This window comes from Conger conger, chromosome 17 (assembly GCF_963514075.1).
Source record: "Conger conger chromosome 17, fConCon1.1, whole genome shotgun sequence".
NCBI classification, from domain to species: Eukaryota; Metazoa; Chordata; class Actinopteri; order Anguilliformes; family Congridae; genus Conger; species Conger conger.
Window position 1 is genome coordinate 35,206,944 of NC_083776.1, and position 16,218 is coordinate 35,223,161.

At 47.3% G+C, this 16,218-nt stretch overlaps 1 protein-coding gene across 4 annotated transcripts in view; it reads right to left on the reverse strand.

Annotated features, from left to right (window-relative positions):
- LOC133116257 (LIM and senescent cell antigen-like-containing domain protein 1) overlaps positions 1-15,590 on the reverse strand; it is a 38,915-nt gene extending 23,325 nt beyond the window's left edge. Inside the window, exon 1 of one of the 4 annotated variants that reach the window (XM_061225670.1) lies at positions 15,376-15,590. In XM_061225670.1, the coding sequence (XP_061081654.1) occupies positions 15,376-15,404 (29 nt within the window). In that variant the 5' untranslated portion in view covers positions 15,405-15,590. Of the gene's footprint in view, positions 1-1,405; positions 2,036-7,167; positions 7,419-15,375 lie in introns of those variants that run through there. The other 3 variants (XM_061225671.1, XM_061225668.1, XM_061225669.1) reach the window with 3 other exon arrangements.
- Positions 15,591-16,218: the final 628 nt, after the last annotated feature.

The window sequence follows — 16,218 nt, forward strand, 5'->3', positions numbered from 1 at the left end:
AAATAGGCCTGAATGTCTTTACATTTTTTAATTTTAAGTAATAAAAGTAAAGATGACCTTCACAGGACAGAAAGAACTGCTCCCTGTGGAAGGACAGAACAGCATACACAAGAGACTCCGTCACACTGTCCTTTGAGAAAAATGTGGAAGAGAGATTAAGGGGGGCGGAGAGAGGGGGGGCAGAGAGAGGGGGGGCAGAGAGAGAGAGTGATAGAGGGATCAGAGAGATCAAACAGAGTAAGAAACTGAATTCCTCACTACACTGAGGTGTCCGCTCCTGTGTAAAGGCCCTGAGCACTCACTCTGCATTCCTGCCGTTCAGAGCCCTCAAATCTCCACGGAAACGGTCCTGCAGGCAGCACAGCCATGCAAACGGACAGACACACCCCAGTGGCTCGTCAAACTCCAGGCCAGAGTCTGTGCAGAGTCCAAATGCTAGCTGTGCATTTCCCAGGAGCGGATCTAGGCATGTCAGAACAGAACTGGAGCCCGGTGTCTCTCCTTCACCTGCACTACACCCGGTCACGGAGACGGCAGCACCTCGGCACACTCCACGACAACACTGCTGTTAAAGATCTCTCACAATCGCAATGACCCACTTCTGCAGCCATTGCGCAACACCTTTCAGAGGAAACAGACCGAGGCCAACAGATAAACAGTAGAAGCGAAAGAATGCGAAATGAGACATGATTTATTTTTTAGAAATGCAATAGCGTCAACTGCTCAAGTGGCTTGAACTGCCGCCAGAAAACAAAAACGGCCACTCATGGTGACTCTGCCATAGTTGCACTCTGAGTGCAGTACACCTGAGGGCAGGTATACCTGCTTTCAGGGAACAAATGTTAAGAAGGCTGTTCCTTGCTTTTCATTGGCTCAGTTCTAAGTTTGTTAGATTAAAGCAGCTATATAGCAGATATTGTAGCTACCTACTATAGAAGATGGGACACCCGAGATCGCACAACACAGAAAACTGCAGTCATTTAAGGAAGTCAAGACTCTAAAGCAAACAACTGTGGGTGTGCATATAAGCTTGCAAAGTCCTGTGTGTCTGTATTTGTACTTAGGATTTGTGTGTGCGCACCTCTGCTTTATGTGTGCCTTTGCGTGTTCGTACACTTTTGAAGCGTTTGTGTTGATACACGAGTGTGTGTGTGTGTGTGTGTGCGCGTGTGTGTGAGAGTGTGTGTGTGTGTGTGTGTGTGAGAGAGTGTGTGTGTGTGTGTGTGTGTGTGAGAGTGTGTGTGTGAGTGTGTGTGTGAGAGTGTGTGTGTGTGTGCGCATTTGTGAGAGTGTGTGCGTGTGTGTGTGTGTGTGTGTGTGTGTGTGTGTGTGCGCGTGTGAGAGAGTGTGTGTGTGTGTGTGTGTGTGTGTATGTGTGTGTGTGAGGACCGGCTCCCTAGCTCACCTCAGACTGTCCCGGGGGATGCCACCCCCGAAGCTGTCGGGCCTCTCCTGCCTGCGCCTGTACAGGTGCGAGTGGGTCAGCTCTTTCAGCCGCAGCGAGCTCATGGTCGCCCTGCGCCCCTACGCAGCGCTCCCTCCCAAACTCCACCGGCCCGTCCCGGCCTCTGTGCCCCACTCAGCCTGGAGAGGAGCTCACACCTGGCCAGGTCCTCTCTCTCCCTCTGTCAGTCACACACTGCAGCAGGCTGCTGCATTCCACACACACACACACACACTCACACACCTCCTGGGCGCACGCCCTGAGGGATGGCCCAGCCAGGGAGGGGCCCGGCACCGGCACACCTATGAGCTCCTTGCTCCTCCCACCTCCCGTTCAGACCCACCCCTGAGGAATGCAGGTACAAAGGCCAAGAGAGGGAGGGAGAGAGAGAGGAGAGGGAGAGAGAGAGAGAGAGAGGGGGAGAGGGAGAGACCTTCCTGTCTCCGCAGTTGATTCCACGATGGTTATTGTTCGTGTTTTACTCCCCTTGCCAGGAATGCTCTGGGACGACTCCGGGGGGACAGCAGTGTCCGTGCTCGACCTCCAGACCGCTCCGATTGGCACAACACGCCGCCCGCAGACCGCCCTTCAGCCCGTCAGCCCTTCACACGTGAGTGTCGCTTCCCTCCTCCCTCTCCCTGCTCACCTCGCGGTCCCGCGCCACTCCAACAGCGGGCGGGGGGGGGGGCATTTCCTGCCTGACGCACAGGAGTGGGCAGTGAGCTTCCTGTGAAGCCAAACTCTGCGTCTGCTGCCGTTTCCTTGCCCCATTTCCGGCTAGGGCCTCTGGGACTCTCTCGCCCGTTCCAGAACAAGCAAAATAGGCAGCATCGGAGAACAAAGAGGCATGCTGGGATACTTGGATCTGTGCGACGGCACTGAGGCCCTCCCCGTGGTTGGGGGGAGGGGGGTTCTAACACGGGGGTGCTGAAACCCAGGGATCAATCATGATACCCTCGCAAAAATACTGCAGCTCTTCTACAGATGATGAGAACAGTTCTCACCAACGGCCTAACACCTTAAACACAAATCCCTTATTCTCACACACAGAGAGCTCTTTGACATCATTCTACCTGCACACACTGCTCTACACGTGTCTGGCATGTCAGCGATGGTGAGTACAGACAGAACAGACACACAGAGGGACAGACAGAACAGACACACAGAGGAACAGACAGAACAGACACACAGAGGCACAGACAGAACAGACACACAGAGGCACAGACAGAACAGACACACAGAGGCACAGACAGAACAGACACACAGAGGGACAGACTGACTTTGTCTGGCCATGTCACAAGCCTGGCTAGACGATGCTAGAGTTCAGAAGGTCAGAAAATCAGTACACTGAACTAATATTCTACAGTGTATATACACTCCCACATAGAGAAAGCAGCTGCCCATTTGTGAGGATCTGCTGATCGTAAAAGTCTGTTTGAGGCCAAACGTTGAGCAAGCGTTGAGTAAACCTTAAGCTCCAGTACTTTTCTCCCTGTGCTGCCAAACAGACGGTCTCATTACAAGGTGAGGAAAAAGGGTGCGCGTGTGTGTGTGTGTGTGTGTGTGTGTGTGTGAAGTGGAGTGTGGAGGGGACCTACCCATACCTCAATGGCATCCACACCCACCCCTACCTTGAACACGCCAAAGAGCCTCTGGTCATGAATAAGAATGTGAACCAGGTCATTGCTCAGCAGGTAACAGCCACAGTGCTCACACCTCGAGGGTGTGGGTGGAGGGGTGTGTGAGTGAGAGAGAGACACAGAGAGAGCCCTCACTTTGGTTTAAAAAGGGGCACACCCGAGAACAGTTCCCGTCTGTATTTCAGTCCGTATTGGAGGAGTCCGTGTTGGAGGAGTGTTGATGCGCGATCTGAACCCCCTTCCATTCGACAGCCCAGCAAGGTGTGGTTTAGCCCCAGGGCTTCAGTTCTAACAGGGGTAGTTATCTGCTCAGCATGACCCAAAAATCACAGAAGGTGCATGACCCCGGGGTGACCCCGGGACGTCCTGATTGCCCTCTCCTTTCCGTCCCAGAACACTGGAGCACTCTTGAACCTGCCCGTACCTGTTCACATTCCTCTGTGCCCTGAGCCCAGCAACGCAGCAATACACACAAACACGCACGCACGCACCCACGCACACGCACGCACGCACACGCACGCACGCACACATTTTTACAATTCAACACAGTTGGACTGTATTGTCACGGATTTTAATGAGATTTGGCATGCTGATTTGGCTTTATAAGAAATCCATGGAACCAAAATTTGACTTAGATTGTTAATCTGGTAGATATGAGCTAACAAAGTTAGCTAATTAGCTTGACTCTTTGACTTGTCCCATCTCCATTACAGTAGCTCATAGACAAATGGCTCTTAAATACGTTTTTGCCAACTCTACATTACATTACAAAGGCTGACGCCTTTATCCAAAGTGACTTACAGTAGATTAGACGAAGCAGGAGAAAATTCTCCCCTAGAATTCTGCTAAATTCTGCCATATTTCAGTTTCAGAAAAGACACAATTTACACTTACATTACATTACATTACATTAATGGCATTTGGCAGACGCTCTTATCCAGAGCGACGTACAGTTGATTTGACTAAGCAGGAGACAATCCTCCCCTGGAGCAATGCAGGGTTAAGGGCTTTGCTCAAGGGCCCAACGGCTGTGCGGATCTTATTGTGGTTACACCGGGAATCGAACCAACGACCTTGCAGTTCCCAGTCATGTACCTTAACCACTACACTACAGGCTGCCCCAGTCATGTACCTTAACCACTAGGCTACAGGCTGTCCCAGTCATGTACCTTAACCACTACGCTACAGGCTGCCCCAGTCATGTACCTTAACCACTACGCTACAGGCTTCCCCAGTCATGTACCTTAACCACTATGCTACAGGCTGCCCCAGTCATGTACCTTAACCACTACGCTACAGGCTGTCCCAGTCATGTACCTTAACCACTATGCTACAGGCTGTCCCAGTCATGTACCTTAACCACTACACTACAGGCTGCCCCAGTCATGTACCTTAACCACTACACAACAGGCTGTCCCAGTCATGTACCTTAACCACTAAGCTACAGGCTGCCCCAGTCATGTACCTTAACCACTACGCTACAGGCTGCCCCAGTCATGTACCTTAACCACTACGCTACAGGCTGCCTGCATTGTTTACATGTGTTGAGGGTCCTCAGCCTCCTGTGGGGTGACTTTGGGGGACCCTGAGGCCCACGCCGGCCTGGGGACCCTGCCCGGGAGTGAGCAACAATCAGGGTCAGAGGTCGGCAGCAATGTTGGCTAAATAGAGACCGCCACCCACAGTGCCACAGCCAAACCCTTGACCCCGCCTCTTTGACCTCTATTCTGTAACTCCTGGGTCAGGAGCATAGCACAGACTGCTGCCATGGGACGGATGTGATTGTCACTTAAAAAGATCACATTATCTCTTATATTTAAAGTTCTCATTCAGCCACAAGATGAAGATACATCTACAAGCATGGAACATGATAATAACAAAACCCTAGACTTGAGAGGTCTGGCGTGGTTCATCCTTCCTGACTGGATTTTCACTTCAAATGCACTTCTGAACTTCAGCTCACAAAATGGATACCGTTCTTGATTAAAATGTTAAGCGCCATGTGTGTGTTCTAAGAAAACACATATACCACATCCTACTGAAGCAGAAAAAAGCTGATTAAATAAAATGGGTTTTCCTTCAACTTCTCACGCATCAATTAAAAACAACTTTGAGTGCATATGGCCTTTTAAAAAAAGGCAATCATTCTCAGCATCTACTGTGAAAACATGATTCAAGTATTTCATCAGAGAGTTTAAGATATGTTGAAACTTCTTCCAGTGATAACATTGATGGATTGCTGCAGGGGTTATTCGGGGAACAGAAACCAGGAAAACAGACATGCTATGCAAAGCCCAAGCATAGAAGAGACATGGCGCCACACGGTGGAGAACAGTGGTATTGCAGCTATGTGACAACTGGTTTATTCATGGTGAGCGGTGGTTCTGAACCCTGCTCTGAGAATACCTTCTCGCCATGTATGCCGATTTTCATTCCCATCACATGATTAATGACAGTAATATCATGAATTATTGAAAACACGTGTTGCATTATTTTGCGCTGAAACAGACTTTAATACAATGCTGATCGGGCTCATTAACATTTGCTTTGTCTTTGGATTTTATTTTTCGCACAATGATTGAATTCAAATGATCGTGTGTCCACCCACTCTGTAGGGATTTCAGAAGTAGGTGTGTCAGTTCCTTCATCAATAGAAAATGTATCCTCTTCCAAAGGGAATCACGATCAGTTATAGTTCAGGATAGTTCAGTTTCTGGGGCATTTGTCTGTTTAGCATATGCTTTCAATTGGCCCTGACAGTTTTTATATGCAGTGAAGGATATTTTTGACGCCAACAGATGACCGGTTTCTGACAACCTGCTGGCTTTACAAGGGCAGGTATGGGGCATTCAGGAGTTTGTGCTCTAAAGCAAAACATTTCAGCTGACTCCAGATCAGCCTGTACAGCCACATTAGATGCACAAAATTTAATTTTCAAAAAGCTCAGCGAGTGAACCGCCACTGACCGCCGTGCATCGCGGTCAGAACCGCACAGACATCACGCCATGTCAGCAGCTAAGAACGAGAAGACTGAGAACCGCTCAAGCCAACTAACGGTGTCCTTTCAGCGAGCTACTGCATTATCCACGCATGTTACCAGAAACCACACCCCCCCCCCGAGCTTGTCTGAGGGAACCTACTGTTGTGTCTGTTTTTAGGATTTAACCTATTTATTTAGGCTAACATTTGTCAACACTAAGCAAGTGAACAATCTTTGCGTGTAGAGCAAAGACAGAGAAAGTTTGGTCAGAGCTTAAAATAAAGTGGGCAGGTGCTTTTGTTTTTTTACCATTGTTACCATATTTTTTTAAAAATTGACATTTTGAAATATTTTCCTAAATCTAGGCTATAGTGATTAAATATCATGTCTGGCCAACGACCCCCTACAGAACCTTCAAAACCCCCCCGTTCAAAACCAAGAGTTTAAGGTAACTACGATAGCAATATAAAGGAATCCAAAATGAATCCATGAACAGACACAACAACAAGTTGCTATAGAGATCCCCTGGTTTCTTCCATGACGATACTGTAAAGGTTAACATAATAACGAGTGGAATAGAACATCCTGAAGCTTAACGATAGGAACCAAAACTTTTACTCATGCGATGCTTTACACAAGGCAAGTGGCGCAAAACTGAAAAGGGAGAGATGAATTTTACTTCCTGTGGCAACTTCAGTTTGCTTATCAGCTCATATGCAATGTGAGCTTTTCAAATTAATTCCAAAAATGATTATTATTTTCATGCACAAGAACATGGAGACTTGGGTTTTATTGGTGGAAAGACGCTCACATTCTGAACAATGGAACCATAAACAATTAATTTTTGCCCATAACCATGTCTAATCAGCTGTGCCAAGCCCCATGACAATGCAAAAGCAGCCATGTAGGCACATCATACAGCATAACCATGTATTAATGCCATACTGACCCTGTATGTCATAGGTTTTGCTAAGTAAATTCACATAAGACAATCATTAATTCATAGAATCTTATTACAATCTCCTCAGAATAAAACTAAAGCATACATTTTTGACATATTCTTATGCTATGCACCTAAATAAAAGAAAACTAGCACAACGTACCAGTTTGGAGAGGGATGCGGCCGTAAGCCTTGCTTGTTGTCCGGAGGCTCTGAAGATTATCGTTTTGCACACTTTTGGACACTTTTGTGTACGAGCACGATAAGCCTGCCGTTGCAACAGCGAAGACTAACCACTTCCTGAAAGCGGGCGGGAGACGCCTGTTGTCATGGATATTGAATTGATGAGCAGGCACCAGCATCTAGCAGAGGGGCGGTTTGCGAATCCTCACTGTCGTCTGTCAGAGCTCACGGTCATATCTGGCCATGACCAGAGAGGTCCCAGTGGGGTTCAGCCTCCCACCGGACTCTCTCAAACTCCAGCCCACACTTCCTGTTCAGATTCACTTCCTAGTTTGGTCATCAAAGTGTTTTAGAGTAGTTTTACCCATGAGACCACAAAATAAAAACACAATTATGTGATCGTGTGGGAATATTTAACACTCCATACATCTACAGCTCAGCTAATTATTTTAAAAACTGGAATTTATTTACATGGCTAATCATTGTGGTCCGTTTTTGAAAGCAATCCAAGCAAAATCATTTTTTAGAACATCGCATGATTTCTGGGGTACAGAACCCACCAGCATAATGGTAAATGGTTGGCATTTATATAGTGCCTTTATCCAAAGCGCTGTACAATTGATGCTTCTTATTCACCTATTCATACACACACTCACACACCAACGGCGATTGGCTGCCATGCAAGGCACCGACCAGCTCGTCAGGAGCATTTGGGGGTTAGGTGTCTTGCTCAGGGACACTTCGACACAGCCCGGGTGGGGGATCGAACCAGCAACCCTCCGACTGCCAGACAACTGTTCTTACTGCCTGAGCCATGTCGCCCCGCATAATGATCCAATACAGATGTCTGTCCTCAATCAAGCCTCTCTACCCACTTAGGATAATGCCATTTCACTTTACGGCACCAGGGGGTGCCATACAATATAAATTCTCAGCAACCAGGACTGCAACAAATGAGCCTTTTATGGGTCTAAATTTGAGCCAGAGCTACAGCGAACAGCCACATACGGAACCGGATTTTCAGAGCAGGACCGAAGTCCTGCACAATTCGGTCCTGAAAGAGACATTTGAGCAGACTCCTCACTTCCATAGGACTGTGCAAGACGCGTCAAAACAATAAGACCACTGATGTCGCAAACACTTCCGTAAACCTCCTCCAGAAATGGTATGCAGTGCGCAACCCTTTCCCAGCAAGGGCAGGGATAGTTCAAAGAGGGTGTGGCTTTTGGGCGTGTAACTAAACTCTCTGGGATGGTTAACCAATCAAGGGATCAGTCTGTGAGGATGAGTAACAGCAGTTCCCACTGAGTCAGCAACTCCCACTGCAATAAAACTCAGCTTGACTTCCTGCAGGGAGAGCTGAAGATGGCTCACTTGTTTGTGTGTTCTACTGCATAGGTTACACGCTCTCCTACTTCCTTTAGCGCTGTAGAGAAAACTGTTCTGTTCATTCTTCTGTAAAAAAAACAAAAACAGTCCACCCCCCCTCTGTATTTTCTCCCACTATACACAGGGAAAGGGGAGGGGCTACAGACAGAGACGGGATCACAGCTCAGAAACAGACATGGGGTGGAATTTTACCCACCCCCACAAAACGGGGTGGGGGATTGGTAAACAGGCTGAGAGTTGGATGCCAAAAGCACTGTTCCCATGAGAGAACCTCTGTTAGATGAATACACCACAGACAACAGCACCACAGCAATGCGGCTGTTCATTCCAGAAGCTGAACTGCTTTTCTGGCTTTTAACTCGCAAGATTCAGGATCTGCAACCTCATTCGGGCAGCGCAGGTGGGGCCCCAGTGAAAGCAAACAAAGGGGAAAGTACTGGCATTACAGCGCAGACAGAGCAATGAACAGCCTTCTGTGTGTCTTCTCATGTTCCTGATGACGTCAGCATCCGGCTGTCCCTGACCCCACAGCCTCTCTAAAGGCTCCTTACAACCTCCTGCCACTAGAGGGAGACAGTCAGCCCGACAAATGCATTTATCCAACAACAAAACATTCACAGATAAAATGCAGAAACAGCTCAGCCCCGAACATTAAGCTTAGTGTAGTAAACAAGCTTTAGCATGCCTAGACTCCTATATCGTATCTGCACTCACAGCATTTGACCTCGGCTTATCATTGTACAAACGTCACACACCCCATTTGAGAGATAAAATGTGACAACACCCACACTTATGGCTTCAGGTATTGCTCCCAGCGGTTTTTACAGGTGTAACCTGACCATCTGTCATGTAAAGAAGGACAAGGCTGTGGCGCTACGTGGCTAAGCTAAGCGCAGTCAGTGCACACAGAGAGGAGCCCTGCCAAGCACAGGCAGTGCACACAGAGAGGAGCCCTGCCAAGCACAGGCAGTGCACACAGAGAGGAGCCCTGCCAAGCGCAGGCAGTGCACACAGAGAGGAGCCCTGCCAAGCACAGGCAGTGCACACAGAGAGGAGCCCTGCCAAGCACAGGCAGTGCACACAGAGAGGAGCCCTGCCAAGCACAGGCAGTGCACACAGAGAGGAGCCCTGCCAAGCACAGGCAGTGCACACAGAGAGGAGCCCTGCCAAGCACAGGCAGTGCACACAGAGAGGAGCCCTGCCAAGCGCAGGCAGTGCACACAGAGAGGAGCCCTGCCAAGCACAGGCAGTGCACACAGAGAGGAGCCCTGCCAAGCACAGGCAGTGCACACAGAGAGGAGCCCTGCCAAGCACAGGCAGTGCACACAGAGAGGAGCCCTGCCAAGCGCAGGCAGTGCAGGCCGGCTGCAGATTATACACCTGATGCTATCTGCAAGGCCAAAGCATAAACACTCAAGGCCCATAATGGACAGAGCAAGGAGAAGACATGCCAGCACAACCTTCAGAGACCCTGGCCTGTATGACCAACAGCAGGCCAGATGACAGTTTAGTATAAAATTTAATAAACAAGGTATTGATAATACATGGGAAATTCAAGTCCAGATTCAGGACAGTTTCATAAAGCAAACATTATGTGAATCCACAATTCTTAATCTATAGTTGTAAAGTAAAGAGCTTTCTGGGAAATTGTTACCATAAAAATGCTGTAACACTCCAAGTGAACTATTTCATGGAACATAACTGCATTTAGTTCCTGCACACCTAATTACTGAATGAATATACTATATTGTATATCACTATATTAAAAACCTAGACAGAATAACAAAAAAAAATGGCAAGGTCAAATTTTGGGCAAACTAAACAGGCCTGCTTTGTACTTTCATTCAAACCAGATTGCATGAAAAGATGACGTGCTTTTGTCCCGGTGGTGTATAGGTTGTTGAGTTGGAGCAAAACCTGAGTTTAGCGAATGTGTTGCATAACACATTGTTTATGCAAGCCTTTTCACACATGAACGAATCAAATGAAACACAGAAGCCCTTACCATCAGGGTGGCTAGCTGATGTCCTTAGCTATGAGCTTGCGGTGTGTTTTGCAGAAAGACCCAAGCTACGCTGGGGAGCGTCTCTGCAATCGAGTGCAGTGTCCGACGGATCCTTTAAGCCGTGTGTTGCACAGCTAATGGCTTCTCCGCATACTTCCACCACATGTACAAACGTGTTGAGCTGGTGGTTTGATAACATCACAAAATCGCTCCAATCGGAGTTCCACAAAATGCGGGTTTGATTCAAATTTCCACACAACAAAATCTGTCAAGCCTGACACTGTTCTGTGATGGCTTCTACACACAAGCTTCTGAATCTGAGCTATCAAGAGTCCTACATGTCTGTCCAAACTGCAGGAGACAGCCTCTACACACTGTCTCTGACTGTAGGAGACAGCCTCTACACACTGTCTCTGACTGTAGGAGACAGCCTCTACACACTGTCTCTGACTGTAGGAGACAGCCTCTACACACTGTCTCTGACTGCAGGAGACAGCCTCTACACACTGTCTCTGACTGTAGGAGACAGCCTCTACACACTGTCTCTGACTGTAGGAGACAGCCTCTACATACTGTCTCTGACTGCAGGAGACAGCCTCTACACACTGTCTCTGACTGTAGGAGACAGCCTCTACACACTGTCTCTGACTGTAGGAGACAGCCTCTACACACTGTCTCTGACTGTAGGAGACAGCCTCTACACACTGTCTCTGACTGCAGAAGACAGCCTCTACACACTGTCTCTGACTGCAGAAGACAGCCTCTACACACTGTCTCTGACTGCAGAAGACAGCCTCTACACACTGTCTCTGACTGCAGGAGACAGCCTCTACACACTGCCTGTCTCTGACTGCAGGAGACAGCCTCTACACACAGTCCATCATTAGCTGCAGGAGACTATTTCGGGGCAAGGGCCCACAGTGCACATCTCAGCCCAAACACAACCTCCAGTCAACAGGGCCCCTCCTGATCCACACCACAGCGCATTCTGCCAATATTGTGCTAAGTTGTCGTTAGGGTTCCCACCCAGAGCGAAGCCGGATAGCGCTTTAGGAAACCAACATGACCATGTCTCTGCCAACACTAACTGACATGAGGCACCAACCACACCATGGAGCTCAGCTCGATTTGATGACTTTGTGATGTCAGCCAAGGCAGAGGTTTAACATCAATACACCCAATACACATTTTACCATTTAGGCTACTCCACCAACTTCACAACCTGTTCTTTCCAGCTTCACTGACAACCCTAATGGTCTTTTGAAACATTCTCACAGATTGGATTTGGCGGTGGATAAAGGAACATGAAAGTCACATCAATCTTGGCCCCTCTGAATTTCACCATGACTCTGCTTGGTCCTCCGGTATGTTACTGATCCATGCGTACCAGCTGGCAGTCACTCTTCGGCCCATTTATGCCCCTGCTTCCTGTCCTAACGGCCGGCCCCTTCCCCTGGACACTCATTCCTGCAGTGGGTGTAGCAGCACCAGCAATGTCCCTTGAGCCAGGAGCCTGACACGCTCAATTAATGATAACATCCTCCCAGCCTCACTGGTGGAAACACAAACACACACACACCATACATGCATGCACGCACACCACACACTCATGCACACGCACACATGGGATGTACCTCCATTCCACACAGTTTACAACAGTACAAGTTTTGTAAGCAGGAGCCAATCACCACAAAATATTTTACAGTAAAAGTAAGGGGGTAGGGCCAGCCCTTGGACTGAAGATCGTTTCCCTGACAGCTGGAGGCACATCTGCAGGGCGGGAATGAACTCTGCCAAATTCTGCAAAAAAAACACCCACAAGTCCGCCACACAGGTCAAATTCCTGGTTTCTAAATCTTACTTTAGGCAGGACAGGATGTGCGTTCACAGTCAAAAGCTCAATTAAACAACACCTAGTATGGGTATGAGGTTTTGCCATGTAGTGTACAACACAATAATAATAATAATAATAATAATAATAATAATATGTAAATCATTTGAACAGCAAAACATTGAAGAAGTAATACTTGCAGCAGCCTTTTACGGGCAGATGCTGGTCCCGTCTGCAGCAGGAGGAATGCTATTGACACCCGGGAGAGCCATGGACTCAGACCAAGAAAAGCATTAAGCCAACTCGCAATACACTTCTGGGACTGCTTCCATTTTAGCCACTATGTGGCTTTGGGTAAAAATAAATAAATAAAAATACCCAGTCAGCGGCCGGGCCGAGAGCCCTGCCCGTCTCACTGCAAGCTGCACTGTGCCAGGACATGAAGGACCTGAATACAGCGGATTTACAGCGCGGACGCGGCTTCACTCACACCTGCTCATTCACACGCCAGGGCATTAAAGAAGCCCCTATTGTCCTGTGGGGCCACAGCGCTGCCAGACTTAACGTGAGGGACCGGTGCTGTTCACACGGCGGGGAGGGGCTGGGCACACAGCCAACCGGGAGTTCACCGCCAGGCCAGGTGGAGGTGGAGGAGGATAAACCAGAGACAGGGCCAGAACACCTCAGCAGCGCCCCTCGTAGGGCGTCCTCTGGAGCGACCCACCGTTTCGGTTCCAGGTTCTAGGGCGGCCTGTAGCGTAGTGGTTAAGGTAAATGACTGGGACCCGCAAGGTCGGTGGTTCTAATCCCGGTGTAGCCACAATAAGATCCACACAGCCGTTGGGCCCTTGAGCAAGGCCCTTAATCCTGCATTGCCGCAGGGGAGGATTGTCTCCTGCTTGGTCTAATCAACTATACGTCGCTCTGGATAAGAGCGTCTGCCAAATGCCAGCAATGTAATTTAATGTAATGGGTTCCACTTTAATTATCGTGATTCTTACTTACAAGCACACCGCAGATGTAGGCTGTACAGACACTGCTGAGACACCCTGATCCCAGCATAAATTCATCTTGAGAAAAAGATTTTTAAAAAGTAGGAATGTTGTTCTCACCCACACGTTTCTTTGGTTTTCATACTCACAACTCGCAAGATCTTCCCTGAGGAAGAATTCCAGTGAGTGAAAACACTTATTAGCTTCCCAAATGAGATTTTATTTCAACTTAGCTCTTGTTTAATCACATCAGGGCTATTAACAAGCCTCCAACATGCGACTGAGAAAGAGATGAATATGACACCACAGCGACCTGAAGGCTTGGCAATGTAACTGAAAGAGCAGCAAAACAAGAACGCATTCAATGCACGCTCTTGCTTCGAGCAGCGATATACCCTTATCTGAACTAAAGAAGAGAGGCTGAAAGACAACACTCTGTAGTTCTGTCCCTCGGTCTGTTTACAGCCATCCGCAGGGCAGGTCCGACACCTCAGTGCCAGTGAACGTGTTAAACCCAGGGGATGGCTCTGCTTCATTCCCCATCACTAGCAACTGCTCCAAGAGGTCAGGGGTCAGCAGGCTTACAAGCTGGCAGGACTGTGACACTACTACGTGTACCAGGGTCTGGCTGTGGGAGCGGGCGGGGGGGGGATCCCTGCAGGCTGTAAAGGTGTAACAAGCCGCCAGGGCCAGACACAGAGTAAAGAAGCAAAGCTTCACTGTTTGAATAGATCTGGGCAGTATGTGGATCACTGCAAACATTTAGGATTAGAGACTCCAGACATAATTAATGTTTCATAAATCTCTCATGACTCAAAGTTAACTGGGCATTGTTGCATTTGACCACTTATCCAGAATGGGAAAACAGGTTAGATCCCCCCATAAAACTTGTGCAATTACTTTTGTCTTGTTCTGTAATACCCAAGTCAACCAAATGACAAACTTCGCCAAACTAACATTCAACTGCTAGATGATGTTTGATTTAAAATATTTTGGGACAGCCAACCGCCGTTTTCCAGGACCTGTTCATTGGCTACACAATCCGTACGCTTCCTTTTATGTGTTGTGATTCACAGGTTCCTTCCTCTATATATAGAATCCTAACCAAGTGCCAAGAAGTTTCCTCTTGGATTTTCAAATAGACAACTACGGCACGATGAACCAAAGACACCACACCGCGTATTGGTAATCTGTGACTGTAACCCTGGAGTTTCTCCTAATTTTATTTTGGATACAGCAGCAACACTCATGGGGTGGCTAGCCACGAATTCTACTATATGACGTCAACCAGTAGGGAACACCTAGGCTCGTTCTGCTAAACTATTTGGAATCTCTAGAATCATCTATTTATCCTTTTCGATTTGTTTAGCTCACGTAGGTAGTTCGCAGTCACGTCTTTGGACAAAATAACTAGAACAAGAGTAGGGATCCAAGCCCAATCAAAGAAAAAAACACATCAGCTGGTGATTTAAGTAACTCCAACGATGGGCGCGGTAAAGCAGCCTTGATTTTTTTCCACACAGGGAAATTGTCATATCCGGGGAGAAACAAAAACAACCCATACAAACATTGAACAAATAACGTTTCTTCCGATGCAGATTTTCAGTAGCTAGCGAGATGATTCCTTGAAAATCAGCAAGAGCCACGCGAATAGCTAGCTAACTGGCTTGCTAATGTTAGCCCTTAGGCTAACATAATTAGTTAGGCAATCATGAGCTGGCCAGGTTTAGCTAGCTTAAGGCTATTGCAATCTTCATGGGATCTTTAGCTGCCCGTCTCGTCAAAAAATGTTTGCTGATGCAAGGTAACACGATAATCTCAGCCCAATCTCTTTTGGTGTTATGGAAAATCTATAGCCACTTCAGCAACATCTATATGAACGCTTGTTGTCTATGAATGAGGTCAGACACAGCAAAAACAGCAAAGCCATTAACCGTTATCTATTTTATTTAAATAACGTGAAGCACTTACCTGCCGGTCATTTCTGCTACACCCAGCATCCCCTTTTACACCACAATTTCGGAAAGTTTTTGTGTCTTGTCTTTCTGCGAAAATAAACTGTTCTTGAGAATTGCCTGAAGTAATGGCGAAGTTGCCTGCCTCGCCTCTCTTCCCCTCGTAGCTAGCAGGCTAAGTTTGCTAGCGAGTGTCCTGCCCACTGCAACAAGGGACCCGGAGACACCCTCGCTCAAGCGTTCTAAATCAGGGAGTGTAACTAAACTCTCGTCGCCACCGAAAGATGATAGTTAAGTAAAATCGATAGCTAGTCAGCGACTTTCATGTTGAAACAATAAACAAGCTCTTTTTAAATATAGCACCAACAGTGCAGTAATTTATTATTGCTACAATCACGCAATAATCGTAATTTTAACAGCCAATATATTAGCTATATAATCACATTTTTGCTTTAAAGGCAGTCCCTTATTTGAGAAATTGGGCATTCAAATAAAAAGTTTAATAATTTCGAGGGACTTCTGGGGTAAACTAGTAGTTGCGCATGATTCACTTAATCCTTGTAATTTATTTATCAAAAAGGTTATATCTATATATCTATAATAATGAAAACATAGGTTAACATGAAAACGGTACTTTTTCATTAACTGTGTCTGCATTGTTTCGTTTATGTGCAGGTATGTCATGATACTACATCAAACGAATACATGTTCTATACATCAAACATTACTTGATCATCAAACTGCTCATCCCAAGGATATTCACCACAAGTAAATACTGCCGAGGCTCCTCTTGTGGGTCTATTCCTTATAAGGAAAACTATGTAATTCCTTGGAATTCGCATGCTGTGTTGGAGAAGCA